Raw genomic sequence first — 25,175 nt, 5'->3', positions numbered from 1 at the left:
AGGGCCAGGCTGTGGTGGTGCACACCTTTAATCCCAGCACTCAGGAGGCAGAGGCAGGTGGATCTCTGTGAGTTCGAGGCCAGCCTGGTCTACAAAGTGAGTCCAGGACAACCAGGGCTACACAGAGAAACCCTGACTTGAACGAAACATTAAAAAAACAAAATTCCCTGAAGAGAAGGCACAGGTGGCCAAGAGAAGCGGGTGGCACAAGTCTTCACTGTCGCAGAGCGTTTGCCAGTGGGGTCGGGTGGCATGTCTAGGCTGGTCCCTTGCCCTGACTTGACTGCTCACACATGGCTCAGAACGACTAACAGGAAGTCAGAAGAGGGTTGCAACTTACTCCAGAGTAAAGACAGAAACCTAAACAGTCAGATGTCGCAGGTAACTCATCTGTCTCTGTTTTTTGTTTTGGTGCAGAGGATTAAACTCGGAGCCCCGAGCATGTGCTCTACCCCTGAGCTACGCTCCTAGCCCCAAAGGGAGTCCCCCACTGGCTTTAGGACTGCTATCCACTCTAAGAGCCCCACACTCTACTACAGAGAAGGAGGGGAGGGGACAGTCAGGCTTTCTGCTAATCTCAGGCTAATTTGGTCCCCACTTCCCCGGGGAGGGTTTGGCCCTCGGCCCTGCCCTGCTGCTCATTTTTTAGGACTCAGGAGGCCCTGCAGCATGTCTATGGGCAGGGGGAAGACGATGGTGGAGTTCTTCTCTGCAGCGATCGTGGTCAGCGTCTGCAGGTACCGGAGCTGAAGGGCAGCAGGAGACTCGGTGATCACTATGGAAGCTTCCTTCAGGGCTCGGGACGCATTCATTTCCCCCTCAGCGGCAATCACCTACAGAGGGGAAGAGGAGGTCAGACAGGCATGGAGTCTTCAAGTGAGGGTTCCTATGCCTTCGACAGCATGTGGGACTCCCAGGAGCCATCAGTCCCCAAGTACTCAGTTTCCAGTCAGTCTTTCTCCTGATGCTGAGTTACTTAAGGACATGTCAGGCTCAAGACATTCTCTCTCAGGGCCGCCTAGTCTTCCACGGAACAGCCGGCAGCACTGCAAAGGGGTGAGCGGCTGACCTCAAGTGTGCATACTTTGCAAGTCAAGTGGATTGCCAGGTATTTGAAATCAAAGGAAGGAAAGACTTTACTGAAGCGAAAACTGGCAGATCTTGTTTGCTAAAAAGATGGCAGTGTGAGTTTCAGCTAACATGTGTGCACGCTAGGAAGTGCATGACAGAAACCAAAAGCCCCGCCTCCATCTACTTATTTAAATACAGTTTCCTAGTTCTATCAGCACAAAAGCTAATAAAGTTGGTGCTTCATGCTGTCTCTTTCTAGTCACCCGTGCTAACTGCACAGACGTGTGAATGACTCCTCTGTGTTCTGCACTCCGAGGAGCGTATCTAGTAACGATGACTTACTTAGGAGAAATTCTGAAACACTTACAGACTCCCTTTCATACCTACAGAAAGCTTTCGTTCCAGCCCACCCTAAATACACCACCGTACAATAAAAAAAGAATCCCCAGTAAGGTGCCGTGGTCGTGGTGTTTTCTGCACAGCAACAGAAAAGCGGCCGATACACGTGAAATGGGGCGGCCAGCAGACAGAGCAGGGAGCCGGGTTCTGAAGGAGCACGTGGAGCCTGCTACCGCGCAACAGTAGGACAGGGTCTCTCTGCAGCTCTGGCTGCCCAGTACTCACTGTGTAGACCAACCTGGCTTCAGCCTCACAGCACTCCACCTTCCTCTACGGCATGGAAGGGGTGGAGACAGGATGTGAGTCCAGAGTTTCCAAATCCTGGCTGCAAGTGCAGTATCATTAAATAGGATAGAGGGACCCAGATGTTATGCTGAGAGAAATGATCCAGTTTATAGGGTTAATCCTTCAGTTTAAGGTGGGACAAACTGTCATGTCCCACCTTGGTCTATGAGATAGGGCAAACGTAACAGTGTTCTGAGGCAAACACTGGGGAGTACATGAACACATTCCACTACGTGTGGCAGGCTCAGACTTTCTTCCATGTCATCGCATACATCCAAGTAGGTACATTTTTTTTGTCTGGGCACGGACCACAGATATTTCATTTCCCACCTCCAATCAATAAGCCATTTATTGGCCAGGAAGCGAGACCCACTGTGTTGGGCACACATATAGTTCATCAAAACGCTACTCTGTGTAAACTACCGAAGATGTGAACACAGTGCCACCGGCTTTCTCGGGATGTAGCCCAAGTGCGCTCCTGTGGATAGCCAGGTGGGTGTCTGGCCAAATGGGCATCAATTCAATAGAAATCAACACTTCATTTTCACAGACCACCACTAAGGTTATCACATGTCTTACTATGATGGAGACTCAACCCACGAGTTGGTCTACACACTTGATGGGATTTGGTCAGAGTTCAGTTCTGTGGGGGAGACTCTTCCCTCAGCTGTGTCTTCCTGCGCAGACACGCTGGCATGGCTTCCTCTCCTCAGAGGATGTTTGGGAGCAGTTCTATGTTCATTTGTCCTGTGTACTATTATATTTTGGGGTGTGAGCCTAGCCTTTAAGGGCTGGCCATCTCTCCTGCCCTTTTCTGCATACTACTAATTCCTGTGAATCATTATGCCCTTATGCACGCGACTCGGGACGGGGACTTAGGAAGTGTCCAGGTTCCAGTGAAGGGCTGCGTTGGCACACTGCTGGTGAACATGAGTGTATACTGTGAGAAATGTGTTGAGGGGTAGAGCCACTGGCCACAGGCTCTGCAAACATGTAGTTTTGGTAGAGCTTGCTCCACTGTCTTCCACAGGTGGCACCAATGGACACTCCCACAGAAGAACTCCAGTGCTGCCTCCACACTCCCGAGTCCTCTCACCTTGTGTTTTCCAGCCATCCTGATCAGTATCTAGGGTGACATCGGCCTGGGACTTGAAGTTGAGTTTCCCTGTGGCTAACTAACTTGAGGGCTGTTATTCTGAAGTCTGTGTCTATGGGTCCTCTCATCACTCTCTGTCTCTGTCTCTCTTTCTCTCTCTCTCTGTAATCTGCTTACTGAAGAAGTGGCCACCTTCTGTTTCCCATGAGAGCTTGCACGTGAGCTCACAGCTGTTTCAGAGTTACTCATTTTACTAGTGAGGTTTTTCAGAAGCAGGTCCATTGTGTGACCCTTAAACCCTGAGGACCATCAGCCCTTGCCCAGGATCATGTCACAGCTGGCAGGCTAACCCGACAGCCTCGTCCAAGGGACCGCATTCTATCTGGCCCTCCCTTTACCTTTGCTCCTTGTTAGACAGTGAAGACAGGGACTTTTGAGACTGGTGGGAGGTTCCCGAGAATCAGGAAGGGAGCGAGGGGAGTAGAGAGTTCTCACCGCCTCTCAGCTGTGGGACCTTGAGGCAACCACTCAGCTGTTGGGCTTCAGTTTTCACTGAGGAGGATGGCAACAAGTTTTATTTTCAGGGCTGATGCCAAGCAGTTAAGGGTTGTTATCTGGAGCACTGTAAAAGGATCCTGATGCCAAGTCTAAGCTCAGCGGAAAACAGCTCTGTAGTTAATCACTGACATGGGAATAGAAGGGCGGGCTCTTGGATGCTCTAATTCTGATATTCTGTGTAGGAGAAACTATTATTCTATATGGTCTAAAAATGGGCTTTTAGCTAATGACAGATAATAAGGTAAAAGCAATTCCTAGTTTTCAAATAATTGGATGGTAATAACATTTAATAATGCTATACATAGGTTTTAGTTCCTGAAAGTGATGGCTTTGTAAGCAAGCACTTGAGAGCTATGCAATGTTATCATGGGCAGCCACAAGCACACGCAGACTACGTGGACACTCTGGCTGATACAACATTCTGGAGGCAGTACCTGCTGGCTAAGACATTGCAACGGCAGTGTGTGCCTTAAGTGGGCGGGCCTCTTGAGATGGACAGGTTTCTGGGGTCAGCCAATCACCATCTACGACTCCTGTGTTCAAGAGATTTGTCAAAGGCACAGCAAGCCCTCCTGTGAAAACTGCTCTAGCTGCTCAGAGGCTGTGTGGCCAGGCTTGGATGGAGCCTCGGCCTTGCAGCAGACAGAATCTCTCTTCTATACATGCAGCTCTGTCCTTTACTGCTCCCTTGGGAAGCCCTCCACCACGGCCACGCACAGTGAGACAATGCTTTGTCCAGTTCCAGTGAGGCCTGCCTGAATTTCCAGTCCCTGGGTTTGATGAGATACCTTTGTATTTTGACACATTGTCATTTTGAAAGATACATATTTTTTTTTTAAGTTAGCTTAACAAGTATTTACTCAGCACTACCAGAAGGGCCATTCATGCAGGCTAAAGATAAAGGCAAGGTGAAGATGAAAAGAAAAAAAAAATGTAGAAAATGTAGAAAGAGAAGGAAAATGTGGGAACAGAAGAAAGAGGAGGCAGTCTGAAGGAAAAAGTTCCTGGGGAGGAAGGAGGGGATGAAAAAGACAATAATGAGTGAGTGAGGGATGGATGACAGCAAGCTGACCCAACTGTCTTGTGCTCTCAAAGTCAACCTGCCTTTAATAACAAATCAAGGAAATAAAGGACGCAGCTCACCACCGTGAGAGAGCGACACAACTCTAACAGACCTACACGAAAAGGCCAAGGTACAGGACAGTGTGGTAGCGGGCGGCGTGGCTCCACCGGGGCCACTAATCCGATGACCTAGTCAAGTAAATGCAAGTAAAGGACTAGGGAGGGGCTCACCGATAAAAGTGCTTTCTGTACAGTCACGAGGACCAGCCTTTGGATTCCCAGCACTCATGCAGAAGCAAGGCGTGGCAGCACGCATCTGCAGCCTCAGTATGGAGGAGGAACGCAGGTGGGGCCTGGGGCCTTGCTGGCCAGTCTCACCAGATGGTGAGGCCCAGGTTCAGAAAGGCCTTGTCTCAAAAATGCACACGCGTTCTTGCAACACCCACCCCCCACAGCACACACATGTGCATGCACGCACACACACACATGTGCATGCACACACACACACACATGTACATGCACACATACACACATCTGTTTAGAGTGGTGACCTCTAAGGAAACAGGGCTTGAGGTGACGGGCATGGTTTCATCTTTAAGCGTCCCTGGCTATTTTGCTCTTTTTCGGTGACAGAGTCTTATTACTGTGGTATTGAAAAAGAAAATCAAACAAAAACAAAAACAGCAGACGCTAAACAGACAGGGAGCGTTACCTTGGCTCTGGCCTCGCGGGACGCTTCCGCCTCCGCAGCCATGGCTCTCTGGAGCTGCACAGGCAGCTTCACGTCCTTAATCTCCACACGCTCGACCTTTATTCCCCAGTCATCAGTGGCGTCATCCAGCGTACTCTGGGAAGAGAAGAGAAGGCAGTGAGGCACCTTTGCTCCTGTCCAGATGCCGGGAGTGGCAGCATTCACCGGATGTGTTGTAGATAAGGTTTGGTAAGAGAAACAGCGTCATAAAAACGCTGAGATGGGGGCCAGAGCGTGAGGAAATAATGAGCTAATGTAGGTTGGCAAATTTCTAAGGGGCCATAAAGAAACTGTTTATTCCAAATAGTCTGTCCTGCTACCATAGGTCAAGAGCAGCATAGGTAATACACAAGTGAACAGCCAAGGCTGTATTCCAGAGAACCATTATTACAAAAACAGGGGGCAGCCACCTCCGTGTTAATGTGATGCACGTGAGCCTGTTTCTTTTTCCTCGTTTACATTGGTAGATTGACACTCTCTATCTCTCGAGGCCGTGCTGGCGTCATACAGGTCAGACACTGTTAGCAGGGAGGTGGCTTAACACTGGGGCAGAAACACAAGGCCCACCTGGGCAGCACAGCGCATTACTGGACACTCAGAACTGTAGAGTGACTGCTTATTTCAAACAAACAAATCACAGGTTTTAACCACAATGAAGCCTCTGTGAAGAGTAGGATTTGTATTTTACAGTACTCTAACTTTTTTGAACAAGATATTAGCATCTACATCACAGGCAAGACTGAGAAGCCTGGCATTTACGTGGGGCTGCATGGGACTTGTCCTTAGGCCAGAGTTTTAGCAGTGCTTATACTGTCTTGCAGAACAGCCCTCAACCCATTATGATCTACAAGGACGATAATATGGATTCCAAGGAAAATAAAACACCCACAGGAATTCAAAAATAGCATACACTTGAGTTCCATGAACCCATGGGTGCTGGTCTGAAAACATGTCTATAAAGTCTGGAAAACCTGAAAAAGAAAAAAGGGCAGCCCTTTACCTGTCTGGTCATGAACTCAGCTTCACTTCTCTGCCTCTGGTTAGCTAAGCAGCAGTGGGGCATCCCTCGCCTGCATGTGAGTGTGATCCCATCCTCACCTGCACGTATGCGATCCCATCCTCATTCCCACGTGTACGATCTCATAATCACCTGCATGTGTGTGATCCCATCCTCACTCCCATGTGTACGATCTCATCCTCACCTGCATGTGGTGCGCGATCTCTTCTCTGTCAGACAGGATCTGAGACAGGTTCTTGGTGCCCAGCGCATTCCTGAGTGTAGTTTGAGCTAAGAGACGAGTTGCCGAATCAGCATTGGTGATGTTTGCCACAGCCAGGGTTGCGTTCTGAACACGGTAATAGACCACGCCATCCACGCTGATGGTCACGGAATCCTTCGTGAGGACCTACAGGAGGAGGAAGGCAATCATACACTCGCTGTAGCTTCCTCACTGTCACTACAAACACCATCCTATGGACCCTCTTAAGCAATGGGTGATTTTCTTTAGGAAGTCATCAAGTTATTTATACCTTTAGAGATTTAATAAAGCAGTCCTATTTATCCAAGTCCATAGATTCATTCAAACACTCAAACATTCAACACTCTGGCTCGTTTCTTCCCGCCATTCCAATGCCTTCTCAGTGGACTTCCTGACTCTCCACCCGGAGCGCCATTCTGTGCGCAGCCATTGCCCATCTGTGGAGTGATGCACTGAGCGGAATGGATGGGTGCCTCTGCCTCTCCCTTAGACTGTGAGTTTCTGAGGGGCACATCTGTTTCCCTAGCACTGGCAGTGTGACTGACACATGGCAGAGGGTCACTAAGTGACAGGGGAACTCAAACAGGAGCCTAGGAAATGAGTGATGAACCACGCAGGAGTGGAGACCAGAGCCTGAGCTGGGTGGGCTGCCTCGGGGCTGTGCGCCATGTGACCGGCCAAGCCCTGGTCTGTCAGCTGAGGCTGGCAGCATTGCCTCCTGTCTGGGATTCTGATAATCGATCGAGGGAGGAGGTGTCATGCAGGAAGTCTTCCGTAGGCCTCCCCAGCTGTGCCAGTGAGAGGTAATAGTAACGGCTAAGCAGCTACGGAGCCCTTAGCTCTGCAAGCACCACAGCAGCAGTAACTCTCTTGTTTTGTAATCTGAAACACCTCTGACTTGGAAGAGAACAGCAGATTTGTTAACAGACGCAGAGGTCTAATATTACCATCTAGCGAGGCAGCCTCTCATAAGGTGGTAGGAAAATGAATGCTACTCACAGATTCCTGCCACAGCTGCCAAGTCGAACTCTGTGGCTTCTCAGAGCCCTGGCTACTGTGGGCAGACTGTTCACCTTCCCCCTGCTGTAGGTTCACAGGGGCTGGGAAAGAGTCACTTGTCAGGTTCCAATCACTTGGGGTTGGCAGCTTGCCGGGAAAGGGAGCAGAGAAAGGCAGAAGCTCACAGTCACATGCCAGATGCCCGCGGTGTTTACACAAGGAAACACCTCGAAGGGGCTCTGGAGAGCCGGTCTTCCTGAGTGACAGGGAAATGTGGAGAACCCAAGATGCTCTCGGGCGTCTTCATGTCAGGCGTGGGTGGGGTTCTCTCTGGCTCACTGAGTCTGTATGGACTGAAGTCTGTCCCTACCAAGTGTTTGGTAAGGGAGTGCTCAAGCTGGCTCCTGGGTTTTGTGATTTACGGTAAGAGAAAGCTGCGCTCCCCAGCTAGCCCCTCAGCCGCCTATGGGTTTCCTGTCTGCGATGGCTATTATGTCTCCTCACATACGGGTACCAAATGGCCATGGCAGAGCTGGGGTCCAGTGCTGGGAGCTGAGGGTCTTTCTCAGTGCGGCCGTGTCCATCTAGGAACAGGCTGTAACGCCGACTATGAGCTGTTTGTGAAGGGATCTCAAAGGGCTTGAAATGATCACAGAGATTCCTAAAGTGCCAGATGAGCAGTTTCTAATTCTTTTGCTTCCAATCAATTTATCTCGAATAAAAATGAAGACCTTAGAAAGAATGGTGAGCTAGATTGTTTGTTTCCTGCCAGGAACCATGGAAGAGAGTTGTGGCCAGCATGCCCATTACAACAATGATGGCAGCCCAACGTCCTTGGCGTCACTGCGTGCTTCCAACAACAGTGACAAGCGCCCACACAGCACTTCAGCTCCAGGTACCTCTCCCTCCGTACAGCCCACCCCCCCCACCCCCCCGCCAAGTAGACCTTACCATCACAACCTCCATTTTACAGTTGAGGACACCAGGTCACAGAGCTGGGAAAAGAGATGGCAGGCAGGCCTGCAAGCTCAGGCAGCCCTAGTGAGAACTGCTTACCTCCTGGGGAGGAATGTCGAAGGAGATGGTCCTCATGTCCACCTTGATGAAGCTGTCAGTGCACGGCAGGATGAAAAACAAACCTGGAGCACACGGGGTCAGAGACAGCGATTAGGCTCGGCTGACCCTCATCAGGTCTATGGCATCAGCTCAGACTGCTCTTCCTAACAGGGCTTGCTCACTTCTCACCTCTAAGAACTTAAAGTTTCTCTCTCTGACCCATTTTCCTGAACGACAAAGCCAGAGACACACATGGTCTCTCCACCCCCCCCCCTCCCTCCCTCCCTCCCGTCTCTCTATCTCTGTTTCTGTCTCTCTCTCTCTCTTTCTCTCCTGCTCTGCGTATGCTGTGGTTTCTGGCAGGGCCACCTCAGTGGCTAAGCCTTCTCTGTGCCTCAGGACTCAGGACAGCCACAGTGGTGCAGACAGGTGTTTACAGTACTTGGAAGACTAAGGCAGGGGGATTGCTGAGAGTTTGAGGGCAGCTTAGGGTACATGGCGAGTTTCAAGTCAGCCTGTGAAATACTGTCTCAAAAAGAAACAACAGCAACAAAAACCAAAAAACGAGCAAAGTAGAGGGGCTGAGACGGCTCTGTGGTGAAGAGCACTTACTGCTCTTCTCAATGACCCATGCTCCGCTCCCAGTGCCAGACTGACAGCTCACAACTAACTGCCTCTAACTCCAGCTCCAAGGACTCCGACTCCCTTCTGGATTTTAAAGGCACCTGCAACTCATGTGCGCGCGCGCGCGCGCACACACACACACATACACAGACATAAAAATGTAAAACAATAAAAATAAGTACTTAACAAAACAAAACAACGAGAGAGCTTTGGTCTGTGGCCACTGGCTCCTAACACTAAAGGCAGGCCTTGGTATCTATTTCTTTATTGGTGTCGGGCTGTTGGATAGCAAGCCCTTTGGTAAAGGGCCTGTGTTCCGCTCTCCCTGGAATCCCCAGAGCCTTGCTGGATGTAAGGCATGTTCCTGTAAGGCCAGCGTTGGAGGGACTGTAGTCCTTTCCTTGGAGAGGGCGCTCCTGCTCAGCCTCCCACAGCCAAGGCCGTTGTTGGCCAAGGCCAGTGATAACCTAATCACTCTACACAGATAGCAACGGGAAGGCTGGACAGCACCCAGACTGGCCAGAGCCTCTGCTACTGTTACGCAGCTTCTGCTCCAAGCAGAGGCCTCACTGGGGAACTCACGTCAGTAAGACCGGAGGAAAGGCTCAGCAGTAAGAGTACTTGATGGTCTTCAGAGGACCCGAGTTCAAGTCCCAGCGCTTACATTAGGTGGTTTCCCAGATTCTGTAACTCCAACTACAGGGGGATTCCACATCTCTGGCCTCTGTGGGCACCAGTACTCATGTGCACACACCCACACATAGGCACACACATACACAAATAGGTTTAAAAATACAAAACACAACACTTCGGTTTCCAGACTGAAACCCAGTACTGACCAGGTCCTCTGGCGCCTCCTTGCAAAATGCGACCCAGTCTAAAGATGATGACTCTTTCATATTCTTTTACAATCTGGAATAAAAACACGGATGGAAACCCATCAGGACGAACACTGACATTGACGTGCATAGCTTCCAAATCATGTTTCTGCTCTGGCCAGGCTCAATGCCTCCTGCTGTTTTCTCCATTGCCTGACAGTTTCTATAAACAGCGTATCTGGTGTTTACTCTTTCCAAGCACAGTGCTTATTTATTATGTACCCACTGTTTTTTCTTTTACTTCTTAGAAAAGCAACAGACCATCCGGGGAGTGCTAACACATGCCTCTAATCCCAGGACTCTCCAGGTAGAAGCGGGAGGATGGTGAGTCTAAGCCAACCTCAACTACAAGGCCAGCCTGCACGGTCCAGGAGCCCCTGCCTCAAAACACGGAACTAGACTGGTCATGCAGCCCTGGAGATCACAGCGCAGAGACATCCGTCTCCAGGCCCATCCCTTGCCTGCTAGCATCCCTGCTGCTTACTCACAGTTTGTTTGCCCAGAAAAGCTTATAGGTCTTCTTCTGATTCCATTAATTACGATACAATTTATCAGAAAATGCAGCCACATATTCGTTATGTTAGGAACATGCAAATGACAGTTACTTGCCTAAATATTAGTAACTTTGAAGGAAAGACAACTGGGCCGGGGAGCGTTGGCTCCATGCCAGGCTCCGCAGGAAGTCTGTCAAAGCAGGCTGTTTGCGTCCTCCCCACTGTCCGTCCTAAGGAAGGACTGCCATTTTGTCTGCTTTTACAAGGGAGGAGACACAGGAAAGGAGGTGCTGTCAGGGAGCCTGCCACCCAGCCCTGCCACCCTAGCTGTAGGACCTCTTCTCACATGCCAACACAGAAAACTGTGGCATGGTGACCCACACTTGGCCTGTGGGGAAGGACGGAGTGGACAGCAGCTGCAAGGAGGTTAGGATTGTGCTATAACTCACCTGCAGAATCTACTCGAAAGAGAGATGAAAGAAAAGAACCATAGGCCAACATGGCATCCCCAATGCTGTTTCACAAGTGAAAGAAATGTTCTTTACCTTTATGCAAATCCATATTGAGATCGGGAAGGTTATAACTACAAACAGGATGGAGGCAGCCACCAAAAACCAGCCACAAGGTCCCAGTTCTGCCTTGGGATTATCTGTCAAAACAAAACCATGGGCCTGTTACAGGCACAGTCACTTCATCCCCGCTTCTCACTGAACAGCTCTGCTTGGCATTTTGCTAGCTGATCTTCCCGAGTTCCCTTGTCTAATCTCACACAGCCCTGAGGCCCTGGAACATGCGTACCTACTTTTTTTGTTGTTGTTGTTTTTCGAGACAGGGTCTCTCTGTGTAGCTCTGACTGTCCTGGACTCGCTTGGTAGACCAGGCTGGCCTCGAACTCACAGCGATCTGCCTGCCTCTGCCTCCCGAATGCTGGAGTGCTGGGATTAAAGGCGTGCGCCACCACGGCCAGCTGCATACCTATCTTTTCTCGCATCACCTATGGTTTTGCTCAGCAAATGCTGATCAGATACTGCTTGTTTATTTTGCTTCACGACGTGAAAGAACAAAAACGAAGAACACTCAGCTTCTAACAAGATCTGAGTGTCGTGAGGAGTAAAGACAGTTATAATGCTGGGCGGTACACAGAAACAGGAGGGGACGGAGGGGATGGAGGGGACAGAGGGGACGGAGGGGACAGAAGGGATGGAGGGGATGGAGGGGACGAAGGGGATGGAGGGGATGGAGGGGATGTGGAGCACAGCCACCGTCAGCATCCTCACAGTAAGGAACAAACTGGCAGAGAACGAAAGTGGATGGGGATTCTAGTTTCAGGCACAGCATGACTCAAGATGAAAACCATGACCCAGGCACATAATCCCATGACAGTGTCTTTCTGCAAATTACTTCTGCACACTGTTGCCCTGGGCATATGGCCCCCACCCATTTCCTGATTAGTGGCAGGATATTTCTGGTTTCTCGCCATTAAAAACAATGCTGCGATGACTCTCATGTGTATAAATAGTGCTTTTGTCAGATTACAAATATAATGCATACACGCCTGCTGCAAAAAGGCTACAAAAGTACAAAAAGGTGGGGGAGATACTCTACACTCAGAGCCAGTAAGCCTTTTGGTACATTTGTCCAATCTTTTTCCTGGTTCACACTATATTTTAAAATTCACATAAATAAAGTTAGTAGCATATCCCCCCCCCCTCTAGCTAACATCTATATAGCCATGAACTTGTGCTTTTCCTGTATTTGATTTTAATTAAAAAAAAAAAAAAAGGTCAAACAAGGGGCCAGTAAGACGCCTCAGCAGGTAAAAGTGCTTGCTGACAAAATGGAGCATCTTGAGTTTGGTCCCTGGAACCAGCAAGGTAGCAGAAGAGAACTGATTCCTGCAGGTTGCCCTCTGACCTACACGTGTACTGTGGCGTGCACATGCACAGAAACACATTTTTAAAAAGTCAGACAGTTCTACAAGCTAACCCAGAAAGGTGCAGTTTCTGCTCTGCCCACTTCTCACCATTTCTGTGTCCTCAAAACCAAAACCACGCTCATCTCCTGGCTGTGCTGGCTCGCGGCTACCTGCAGGGTCTAAGTAACCCACTGGCTTGGCCTTCCCTAGCATTTTCGGTCTGAGAAGTACCACACAACTTTCCATATTTGTTCTTCCTTATCTTTTCCTCCAACATGAATGTAAAACTGCACTGTAATTTTGGTTATATTAATAATCATCAATATGCCAGCCAAAGCTAAGCCGGTGCCCCTTCCCAGTACTATTTTTCTTTCTGTTTTTTTCACTTTGTTTAGTCTGATTTAGTTCCGGCTGATCCAACCGTAAGCTTTAATCCACAGTCTAAATCTCCTTTCACAACAGCCAGATATCCCATCAATTTCTTCTCTGGTTTGCACAGCTATTATTGTGAGAGGGCCTGGGAATCCACCATGGCCTCCTGGGCTGAGTTTTCCATTTCCTGTGTCCAGTGTCCTCCTCGTTTTAGTTTGTTTTTCCTTTCTTGGAGCAGATAGGGACTGAGAGAGGCCCACTGAGCATCTCATCAAGCCCAGGGTTTTGCCATCACTGCAGGTCATGCTTTGTAGACCAGGCTGGCCTCGAACTCACAGCAATCCGCCAGCCCCTGCCTCCCTGAGTGCGGGCATTATGGGCGTGCGCCACCACACCTGGCAAATGATCTTATTCTCAGTCATCTAAATTCTCTCCCATCTGGTCACAGTTCAGCAACCACAGAAACCACATTTCTCAGGAGACGAGGTTCCACCAGGCTCAGAAAGGAATCTCAGCCATCCATTAATGCTGGGCAAATAAGAAAAGGCAACTCAAGCCGGGTGTGGAGGCGCACACCTTTAATCCCAGCACTCGGGAGGCAGAGGCAGGTGGATCTCCGTGAGTTTGAGGCCAGCCTGGTCTACAAAAGTGAGTCCAGGACAGCCAAGGCTACACAGAGAAACTCTGTCTTGAAAAAATAAAATAAAAAATAAAAATAAAAATAAAAATAAAAAAAGAAAGAAAGAAAAAAGAAAAGGTAATTCTCAGATACCCAAATCATAAAACATAAAAGTACACGTTGTGCAGTAACTTTTGTTGTCTGGCTGCAGGGAAAGTAGGAGTACCTTCCTTGTAAGCTCCTAGACCAATGTTCACGGCAGCGTGTGTTGCTGTCCATCCAGTGTCAGCTGGCTTAAGATGGACTGGAGCTAGCATGACAGAAACATCCTGGGGAGTGATGAATCCCACTCGCTACTGAGATCTAATTACTCCAAGGTTCAAAATGTATTGGATTTCCTCTGCTGAGAAAGGCCAGAAACATGCCTTACATCTAAAATTAGGCTGAGTCACATGCACCATGCACAAGGGGAAAGGGGCTGGCGGAAGAGGTGGTGAAACCATCCGAGTTGCACTAGTGAGGAGGCAAGCCCTTCCTTTCCCTTACACAGAACGTGGGTGAAACACTTTATGTTGTAAACTGCCATGCGCAGTATTGTCTGGGTAGAGACCGATAGGATGGCTGGGAGTTTTATCTTTAAAAACACAAGCTATGCAGGTCTACAGCACTTCCCCCCCCCCCCAAGGAGTAAATAGTTGGTGAAAAGAAAGTCTTGGCAATTTTTAAATTTTCTTCTTAAAGCATTTATATTCAAGATATACGTGTTTCTCCTTCTCCTCTTCCTCTTCCTCTTTTTCTTCTTTTCCTCTTCTTCTTCGCCATTATTCCACACCAGGCTGTTAGAATTTAGCAAGTTTTTCATGAGAGGGACAAAGAGAAAGCAGAGAAAGCAGGCTTTGCAGACCACAGAGTCTGAGCAAATCCTCAAGTCTACCATGGCAGTACAAACCGGTCATGGGCAACACACAAGTAGATGCAAGGATCGTGCAGTGTTCCAGTAAAAGTTACCTGTGTACAGTGGAATCTGATTTGCACATGTAGCAAAGCAACAATAACAACAACAACCCTTTTAAAAAGACTACATAAAAATGAAAAAGCTGGAATAAAGGGATTTTTTTATGTAAAAATTATTTTTAGAGGCGGGAGAGATGGCTCAGCAGTTAAGAGCACTTGTTGCTGAGCAGAGGACCTGGGTTTGGTGCCCAGCACCCACATTGCTGCTCACAACCATGCAAACTCAGTTCTAGGGGGTGTGATGCCTTTTTTTTTTAACTACAGCAAACACTAGGGACACATGTAGTGCACATATGTACACATAGACAAAACACTCATACACATAAAATAAAATTTAAAATATAAAAGGGGGCTATTCACCTAAAAAGAGGGCTGCTCCGGTGACTCCTCAGGAAATGAGTGTGACAGCAGTGTGTAGCTTACACTGGTGACACCGACCAAGTGCTGAGTGAGTGGAGCGGAAGAGAAAAGGAACCTACTATGTGAGACAGACTGAAACTACAGGCTACAGGCCAGCTGAAGGGATCTGGAGCACACTGCAGAACCGCTCTGTGTCCTAACAGAACTTTCGGCTGCTCTCCTCTCCTCAAGTGTCCGTTCATAAAACACAGTAACAACAACAACAACAGCAACATAAAAACCACAATCTTTTTCTACTCTTCCCAGGAAGGGCTAAGCTTGACCTTGTTAGAGAAGCACAAGACCCTTCAGAAAAGAAGAAAGCAATCTGCCAATGAGTACTGACGTCATTAAACAGCGAGTACTGACATCATTAAATTTAGACTTGGCCCAAGATACATATAAACAGGACAGGGGATGCCTTGTGTTAGTGTTTCTTTCTCCCCAAGACTCTTTTATTTATACATCTTAAAAATAGCCAACCTTGTTTGAAAAAACTTTTTTAAAAATCCATAGTTCAGAGAGTCTTGTAAGTCTCTAGCCAGGCATGGAGTGCAGGAGGCAGAGGCAGGCTGGTCTCTAGGAGAGTGGGGCTAGCCTGACTGGTCTAAGAGTGAATTAGAGAGCAGCCAGGCCAACAGAGAGAAACCTTGTCTCAAAATTAAGTGCATACGTAAGTAAATAAATAGATAATGTCTTTGAAGGATAAGATTATGTTCATTTAAAATGAAAACGAAAAGCATAAGACACAGTATCATTAGAGTCCTAATTCTCTCTCAGATGGCCTGAGAACATAAATAGAGCTTGACAATTTGGTGCCAGATCCCAACCCTGGAAGAAAGAAGAGTCCATATTTCACGGTGTCATGAAGACCAACTGAGAAAAGACGTAAAATGTTTGACACTTAAAGAATATTCAAGCAGTAGCCATTATTACCAAGACAACTTAAGGTTATTATTAAATAGCTTATAAGGTGTCTTAGTTAGTGTTCTATTGCTGGGAAGAGACACCATGACCACCACAGAAGAAATAGGTGTTTTATTGGTTGAACTGCCTTCTGGGATCTAGGTACCATGGAGACAGTGTCAGGACTAACAATCTGTTTGGGGATTCCGTCTCAGGGGGAGGAACAGGTCACATGTGGGACTGCAAATTAGTTCTGAACTTCATAAGGCATCTGTCATGCGCATCTATCCAACTTTCCCCTAGATGGGGAGCGAGTGGGAAATCATTATATGTTCTGCAAGTCTAGCCTTCACCATTTTTTTTTCTTTTCTTCATGATGTATTACCATAATAATCTTTAAAGTTTCAAAAGAAAATTCACCTGTAACTGTGGGGGTCTCTGAGACCACCACGGCCAGCAGGATGTTCATCCATAAGACACACGAAGGCAGTTTGGTTGACGTGACTCGGCAGTCAGTGCTGCCTCAGGATCTCATTTCAGGCACATCCAACCGTGGCACAATTCGGTGAAAACAATTCCTGATAATTAACTCAATCCCATGTGTACAATAGAGCTTACAACATGACTACATTGAGGATGAGGGTCTGGGAGAGGGTCTGCTGTCAGCTGTCTGGGTGGGAAACAGGTTGTGCATCCCTCTCTCCGAAGAGACAAGCTGGTGTGTTTAAGATCCGTGGTCCCCCAGTGCTTATCTGTGAGTACAAGGCCCCCGGAGCCTTCTACATGCATCTTTGTATTTGATACTTAATACAAAGTGTAACTCCTGGGAGGTCGGGCAGTGAGATCATGACTAACTGTAAGATGAGGAACTGACTCTCTGCAGTTGCGGAACTTGCGTAAGTGGCCCAGGTAGAACTTGCGTAAGTGGCCCAGGTAGTCAGTAATGGAGACCGCACTGCAGTCTTTCCATCCTGAGGCCACTGCTATTTCCTTACACTACGCTATCCTCACAGCACTGGCCTAAGTGACCCAGGTGGTGGGTAATGGTCCTGAGACCACACTGCAGTCTTCACTCTGAGGCCGCGCTATCTTCCCTGCACCGCTCTCTGCAGTGGGCAACACGTTTGGCGTCGTTTTTGTTGTCTCGTCCTTGAAGGCATTTTCTTGGTTCTATCTTCAAGGCTCCATCTACTACGATATCAAACAAAACCAAGAGGCTCAAGTTTCTTTATTGGCCCCAGAAAGTAGAGACTGAAAAAGAAGGAACAAGAGTGCAGCAAAGGACCGACCGTGCGCACTTTTTCCTTCCTCACCCTCTCACGTCCCTCTGTTTTCAACTCTAACGGCTGAAATAAACATATCAGTCCCATGGTTCTGCTTATTTTCAAGAGATCCTCCCAGAGGGATTTATCCTGTTGACATGGCTCCTCTGTACAACAACACATGTCTTTGCAATCCACCTGGACTGTTCCATTACAGACGGAATGCTCTGGCTTTAGGTTAACTTCCTCCATTAGTTTGGTCATATTTACCTATTGAGAACTCGTTCTCTAGGAAGGCACAAAGAGCCAAGAGCTGAGCTTTGTAATTCCACTGCTTCCATAAGAGGCAGTCCCCTGCAGTGGCTTTGTCTGAGAGGTTCCTCTGGGCATCCTTGACTATTGTCTCTTCACCTCAGTGAAGTCCTGAAGTTGGTACCTGCTTTACTGATCGCTGCAGGATGGGGAAAATGGCTCTGAAAGTCAGAGCCTGGGCTGAAAACTTGGTTCTGAATTTTGGGGGCTGTCCGCTATTTTATCACTCTGACTCAGTTTTCTTACTGAAAGATGGGGAGTAAAGAGATTTCCTTGTGGCAGGATTTCAACTAGATGTTTGTGAAGCTTTTAACCATGTTTGTCACATGACACAGATTTAAGAATGCTTGATAATGATAGATTTCCTCCTACTGTCAAGTCTCTGAGGCTTACCAATAAAAAACAAACAAACGAACAAACAAACAAAAAAAAAACCCTAAAAGGTGGCCAGGTGAGCTGCATCGGCCCACAAAGGCGCTTGCTGTCAGAGAGGCTGATCAAATTTGATCCCTGGATCACACATGTTGGAAGGAAGGGTCTACTTTCTGATCTCTACAAGACAGCCATGTCAGATGTGTGTGCATGTACACACACACACACACACACACACACACACACACACACACACTGCAAAGCTTTTTAAATAAAAAGTGACAAAGCCAAGCAACCAAGTGAAACTTCATTCGTATATATACTTGAGAAAAAGCACATTCATTTTTACTAGTTCTAAAAGATTTCTGTCTAAAACAGCTTATTGTAGGACCTAGAAAAAGGATTTAGAACTAAAAGGCAAACTTCTCTGTACCCAAGACAACGGAATCATCTTTCGGTACAGAGACTGTGTTTATTCCCAGGGCACTGGGCCAAATCCACTTCCCACTGCGGCTGTCCGGGCACAAGCAGACTACCAACACACCCACACTTATTTTGTTTCGTTTTTCAAGACAGGGTTTCTCTGTGTAGCCTTGGCTGTCCTGGACTCACTTTGTAGACCAGGCTGGTCTCGAACTCACAGAGATCTGCTGCCTTTGTCTCCTGAGTGCTGGGATTACAGGCGTGCGCCACCACGCCCGGCTCACACTCACACTTTTATCTAGGCACACACCATTATGAAGAGTCAATACTAGACAGTTCTTTCCTGTTCAAGTTTTAGAATCAATTAAATATGAATTTAAAATACGACTCCACTAATCCTGTGTGACCAAGTCGATCTCTTTGAGTATCAGTTGTAAGGATTCAATAAAATAACATTTGTAAAATACTTAGATAGTGCTTACCCTATTAAGCGTGGCTTTTTTGTCTGTTTTGCTATTACTCTCTTTAATTTTATACTTCCAATTTGGACGGGGAGGATAAAGTATAGACAAAGATACACACACACACACACACACACACACACACACACACACACACACACACACACGCACAGCTTTTATGCATGGTACTGAGGCTGGAACCTAGTAGGTTCTTTACCACTATGCTCTGGAGCCGGCTGAAATTCCCAAGAATTAAAGGTAGATGTTCCCGGGCAAGGCAGTGGGCCTTCGCTGGGAGGATGGGCTGGCTTTGTAAATAATCCGAATGGATGATGGGAAAACCCACTCAGCCTCCTTAATCTCTTCCGCTGCCTCATCCTCTCTGAAAATCCATCTTTAGAAACAATTCCTTCGGATTAGTAAAGCTCCCGAGAGGCTAGCAGCACTCCTGCGAGGTTTATTGTCTCTTACTGGGCACCTCCCGACCCCAAGGAGTTAACACAATTTACCGGCTTAAGGAGACAGTTCGCTGTAGGGCTCCAATTTCTTCGCGGAGAATAGGGTGGGGTGGGGTGGGGCCTCTTAAGAGTTAGTGCTCGCCTTCAAGACTAGGAAGGTCCCAGTAGAGTGGTGAGCACCGGGCTATTTACGTGGAAGGAAAGATCTCTAAGTATGAGGCAGACGGTGGGGCTGGAAGGAAAGCCGGGGACACCACCTTTCTTCTGCATATACCGCCTACTGTGTCAAAAGCGGAAGCCCACTAGCCCTTTACTATGAAACTGATTAGTTTCCAAAAGCTGGGGATGGCGGGAAACCGGTGGGAGCTCCTCCGTGGTTCAGAGGCGTGGGATCACGTGGGGGTAGATGAAGGCTCCTTGGAGGGACCGCTTCCCTTCCCGGGCGCCGGGGCAGGAAAGAAAACGAAGAGTGGACAAGGCTGAACCCGAAGGACAGCCGCCTCTACCACTCCTGACTGCCAGGGACTGCCGTGGTCCGCGTGCACGGCGGGAGATAAGGAAGCGCTGCACCTGGCATCTCGGAACCGAAGGATAAGCCTGCCAGGGTACCGAGCAATGGATGCACACCCCTGCCGCGGGTGCGCCCTCTTAGCTGTCATGCAAGCTGCACCCCTGCACCCTGAAATCATCATCTACCAGCCCGAGGAGCCAGGGGTAAAGGAGAAGACGGCGGCTCTGAGAATTACACACAGTGCCGCCGAGACACGCCTTTCCGAACCCGGTCGTCAGCCGGGTTCTCGCTGCAGGCAGGGGACTCGGTACCCAGGGCGTCTGTACCCAGGACGAGAGACTCACCCCTGAAGGATTCGGGGAGCCGCTGAGTCTGGCTGTGGCCGGCCTGTCGTTTCTCGGACATATTGCTGGAGTCGGAGTCACTCTTCACCATGTTAAAGGCAGAGCCTCACAGAAAGCGGTTAGCAACGACCCGGCACGAGCTACGCGTGCAGTCCCGCCCCCAATCGGCGAACCGCCAATAGTCGCACGGAAATGGGGAGGACACGCCCCTTACCCCGCCCTTCTACAGCTTGGCCTGTAGGGCGTGGCCTGAGGGGGCGTGGCTTGAGGGGCGGTGTAAGCTCGGCGGGGGCTTGGAGAGAAAGGTGGTGGTGAGGCTGGAATGCTTAGGGATCTGCCAAAGTCTCGCCCCAGCTTCCGAAGAGCGGGGTGACCCGAGGAGAGGGTGCAAGAAGAGGGCGGTGCTGAGGAGCGGTTCTAGAGCTCCACTTCCTGAGGTCCCGGGGCGTTAGCTGGGAGGAAGGAACGTCCTCCTGTAGCGGGGTTCGTGCTTCTTGAGGGGCTCGATGAAGGCCGTGAGGACAGCCTTGGAGCACAGAGTAGGAGGTGTAAGAGGAAGGCGTGCACGCCAACGCCCTTGCCTCAAAGAGGACGGATTCCTGGGAGGTGCATTTACTTTTTACAAACAAATTAAGTTATGGAGCATCTGATCTCTAACAGGAAAGCCCTCCCAATTGGTGATGCAGTGGGCAGGGGTGGCCCCAATGCCAGCCAGCCCTCTTAAAGTTTATATTATACCAAGTTAAGGGTGTTGTGAGACCAACAGCGTAAAGAATCCACTTCGGTTAAATGAACCCGGAAGGCTTCTATAAATAAGGATGTGGCCCTTGGGTGTTCCCGGAAAGATGACAAGGCGCCAACATTGAGAACGGGCCAGTCTTGTTCATGAGAGTGGGAAGGTCAGGCCTTGATTCTAACATTACATTTTTACAACTTTTGCCGGAACACTCCCAGTCTCAAGTTGCCTCCTTTGGAGTTTGCGACTGAAACCTCATGTTTGAAAAACCACTGCTGTTTTAGTCTCCCTAGTTGGTCCTAATGCAAACTGTTCAGGGAAATGTTAACAGTAAGTTCTCAAAGCATTTTATTTGGAATAAACCCTGGGTCACAGAAAGCTAAAAAGACATTACAGAGGTCCGAAGTTAGTCCTGTAGTTAAGCCTTTTTTCACATGTAGTCTCAAAACAGGAAATAAACTCTGACAGATTAAGTACATAAATATGCCATTTTACCATATACATAGCTTCTTATAAACACTGTTATAAAGATACCGAGCTATCAGAGCTATTTCATCACTGTCAGGAACTTCCTCTTGGAAACTCTTCCTCCCCCACCCAGCTCCGTGTGTGGGAGGTGGGAGGCAGTATGGGGAGGTGTGGTGTTGTGTGTGTGTGGTGTTTATGTGTGTGGTGTGTGTGTGTGGTGTTTATGTGTGTGGTGTGTGTGTGTGGTGTTTGTGTGTGTGTGATGTTTGTGTGTGTGGTATGTGTGTGTGTGATGGTTGTGTGTGTGGTATGTGGTGTTTGTGTGTATGTGTGTATGTGTGTGTGGTGTCTTTTACTGTAATTTCAGATGCTTTGTGATGGTTCCCTGTCATGATTGATAACCGTTCCTTGACTTTATAGCTCTGGAGCACTGATGTTGTCCGGAAGAAAACAGGAGCACATGACTGTAGAGGGGGATCAAGGCGACCTTTGCTTGACAGGGAAGGTTTTTAGATGTTTAAAACCTTGTAATTCAGCTCTCCCAAATTGACTTCCTATAGACTAGGCCAAATATTTTCGAAGAACTGTTTACAGCCTTGGGAGTGAGACGACAGCTCATGTAACCACATTATTATTCTTTACAGATAAGCTGTTTAGTGGAGAAGGAGAGACTGCAGTAGTCTCATGGTCTGTTCTCTTGGAATTGTCCTTTACAAAGTCCACAGTTCATATTTTTTTTTCCATTCTGCCATAAATAAGCCCTAGAGGCGTGAGCTTCCTGAATATACTGTGGTTCTCAGGGAAGCAGAGCAAATAGGAAATTAATCCTCCTTGCATATTGTGGTAAAGTATTTAGACTTCACTGTTTTGTTTTGTTTTGTTTTCTAGAAAGGAAAATGGTGTTTCAGAGTGTATTTGTCTGTACTGTTCCTGCGATGGAACTAAACTCTCAAGGCAATCCCAACCGGCGTCATTTCTGAGGCACCGCCCTCTGGGACGAAGGGTTTGGTAAACATTTGCTGGCGCTCAATTCGGGTTGCATCAGTTCTAGCATTAGCTCTGGGCCCCAGATGAAGTACAAACTTTTGGGAATAGATGAGTGTTTCTAACGCTGAGTAAAATATTTTGGCTTTCACTTGCCCATAATATTGCTAAATTTTGGCTTTCACACACATTTTCTGTAAATGCATGGTTTAAATATTTTAAAAATAAGTTTTTGGTGGTTCAGTGGTTAGGAGCACCTTCTTGTTCTCCCAGAGGACCTGAGTTGAGTTCCCAGCACCCACAATGGGCAGTTACAACCACCTGTAGCATCAGCTCCTCACATCCAGCTGCTCTCATCCCGTCTCTGAGAAAGCCAGGCACACCTGCAGCACACTGACATACATGCAGGCAAAACACTCACACACACACACACACACACAGAGAGAGAGAGAGAGAGAGAGAGAGAGAGAGAGAGAGAGAGAGAGAGAGAGAGAGAGAGAGAGAGAATGCAAATATCTCTCTTTAAATTTTCCAGAATGATTAGAAGACTTTCCTAAAAGAGGACCAGAGAGACGGCTTTCTCCCCAGTCATAAGGAAGAAATGTAGATCCCAGTGATGCTATCGACCCTGGAGGCAGAGGGAAAGAAAGACGGAAGGGAGATGTTTATGGACAGAAGCATGGGACCAAATCACTACACTCGAAGGGGCACATAAGCACCTTAAGTCCAGTAGAATAGGGGCATCATCAAACACAGGATATTTGAACCCATAGAAAAGCACAGTCCCTTAGCATCAGTGACTTTCAGCTCTACAGACCCCTAAAGTCCGAGAAGTCTGTACAATGTTTTTGTTTTGCATCAAGCCATTTTCCTGTCTTTTAGTTGCTTAGTAGACAGAGAAAAAACATAAACACACACAAAAACCCATCTGCTAGTTGGTGTCACTAATGCCCACACAAGCCTAGCATCCTCCAGTTCTGAGAAATCTGACCTCCGTGCACATAAATGTTTGTACACTGGCACACATACATGCTCATATGCAATTGAGGACAATTTGTTTTGTTTTGGTTTTTGGTTTTTTGAGACCTGTGTAGCCTTGGCTGTCCTGGACTCACTTTGTAGACCAGGCTGGACTCAAACTCACAGGGATCTGCTTGCCTCTGCCTCCCGAGTACTGGGATTAAAGGCATGCGCCACCACGCCCGGTGACAATTTGTTTTTAAACAGCATTTTCTTTCTTTTTTCTTTTTTTGGTTTTTCAAGACAGAGTTTCTCTGTGTAGCCTTGGCTGTCCTAGACTCACTTTGTAAACCAGGCTGGCCTCGAACTCACAGCGACCCACCTGCCTCTGCCTCCCAAGTGCTGGGATTAAGGCGTGTGCCACCACACCTGCCTTAAAAAGCGTTTTCTAAAAGAACTTTAGGCTTTAAGAGTGAAAACTCAGATGAAGCTATGAATCAATAGAAAAGAAAATTGCTTACACTTATATCACCTCTATTATTATAGGGACTTAAAAAGATGTGTGCTGGTGTTTTGCTTTGCATGCATGTCTGTGTACCACTTATGTGCTTGGTGCCTGCAGAGTTCAGGACAAGGTGTTGGGTGTCCTGGAATTGGAGACATAAACCAGTCTGAACCCAGTCCTTTGGGAACTGAACCCAGTCCTTTGCAAGAGCATAAAGACTCTTAACCGCTGAACTACCTCTCCAGCCCCTTTCATAACTTTGGTAATTAAAAAAAAAAAAAAAGATTTTATTCTTAACTATGTGTGTACTGTTGATCTCAAACCAGAGACAATGGCCAACCAAGACATCTATTTAACATGTGAAAGCAGACCTGGCCACAAGGTTCTCCCAGCATGCCTCAGTCCTTCCTGTTGCAGGGTATAGCTCGCAGATCCCACCCCCTACTCTAAGCCTCTCCAGACCAGGGGCTGGGCTGCCCTTCCCTATATAATCCAACCATTTGGGTTGCCTGGTGCTTTGTCTACCCTTTACTCTCCTGGTTCTTCCCTCTCCCCTCCCCCTTCTCCTCAGGGTCATGTCCACTCTGGACTCTGCCAGATGTCCCTGCCTCTGGCTATGCTCTCCCTCATATCTATAATAAACCTTCTCTTCTGCCATACTTAGGAGCATTCATGCCCTCCTTTTAAATCTGTTTTACATTCATATATGTGGGGGGGGGGGTTGTGCGTGTGAGTGTCGTGCTCATGGAGGTCAGAAGATGCTGTCAGAACTCTGGAGCTGGAGTAACCGGCAGTTGTGAGATGCCAAAAATGGGTGCTGGGAACCCAACTCTGGTCCTCTGAAAGAGCGTCAAGCTCACTTAACAACTCAGCCATCTTTCCAGGCCCTTGATGGATATTTTTTTAAAAAGGCTATTGGAGCCAGGTGGTGGTGGCACACACCTTTAATCCTGGCACTCGGGAGGTAGAGGCAGGCAGGTCGCTGTGAGTTCGAGGCTAGCCTGGTCTACAAAGCAAGTCCAGGTCAGCTAGGGCTACACAGAGAAACCCTGTCTGGAAAGCCAAAAGAAAACAAAGCAAAACAAACAAACAAACAAAAAAGATATTTGTAGCTAAAAATCAGAACATATGTTCTTTAATGTTTCTTCTTCTATGTTGCTGTTATTTGATTACTATATTCAGGCTACCAAGTTAAATATTGATTGATGATGATGACGACATTAGGGCATGGAGACAGGGTTGAAAGATGTGCCATGAACCCATAATTGAATGAGTCCTAAGGAAATTTAGTTAGTCTTTTTCCTGTGCTCATAAAACATGCTTCAATGGGAACAGGAAAGTTCTTAATTATCTGGTACTTTAAGCTGCTGATCCAGGCTGTTCTGCTGCCTTCAAGGAAGTTAGCTAATGGACACCTTGCAGAAATAGGAATTACATGCTGTGCGCGTGTCCTTCCAGGATGCTAAATCTGATATGTTTCTCTGGGTGGGTTAATTCCAGTTTACTGCATCACAGCAGGACTTTTCTGTCTTTTCTCTTCTTCAGGGTATTGCTCTAGGATGTGACACATCACCAGGGAATTTTGTCCATTTGGGGTGTGGCAGCAGATCCATTACATCACA

General features: G+C 47.9%; 1 protein-coding gene across 1 annotated transcript; it reads right to left on the bottom strand.

Moving 5' to 3' along the window:
• Positions 1-128: 128 nt before the first annotated feature.
• Positions 129-20,063, bottom strand: Stom (stomatin). The gene is made up of 7 exons (XM_051166524.1): positions 19,901-20,063; positions 11,078-11,181; positions 10,000-10,072; positions 8,537-8,619; positions 6,425-6,628; positions 5,184-5,318; positions 129-833 (listed from the first exon to the last, which is right to left on the bottom strand). The coding sequence occupies exons 1-7, from the start codon at positions 19,989-19,991 to the stop codon at positions 639-641; spliced, it is 885 nt and encodes a 294-aa protein (XP_051022481.1). The 5' UTR covers positions 19,992-20,063; the 3' UTR covers positions 129-638.
• Between the last annotated feature and the right edge of the window lie 5,112 nt (positions 20,064-25,175).

This window comes from Acomys russatus, chromosome 24 (assembly GCF_903995435.1).
Source record: "Acomys russatus chromosome 24, mAcoRus1.1, whole genome shotgun sequence".
NCBI lineage: Eukaryota > Metazoa > Chordata > Mammalia > Rodentia > Muridae > Acomys > Acomys russatus.
Note: the sequence above shows the minus strand (reverse complement) of the source record. Positions and strands in the feature narration are given on the sequence as shown.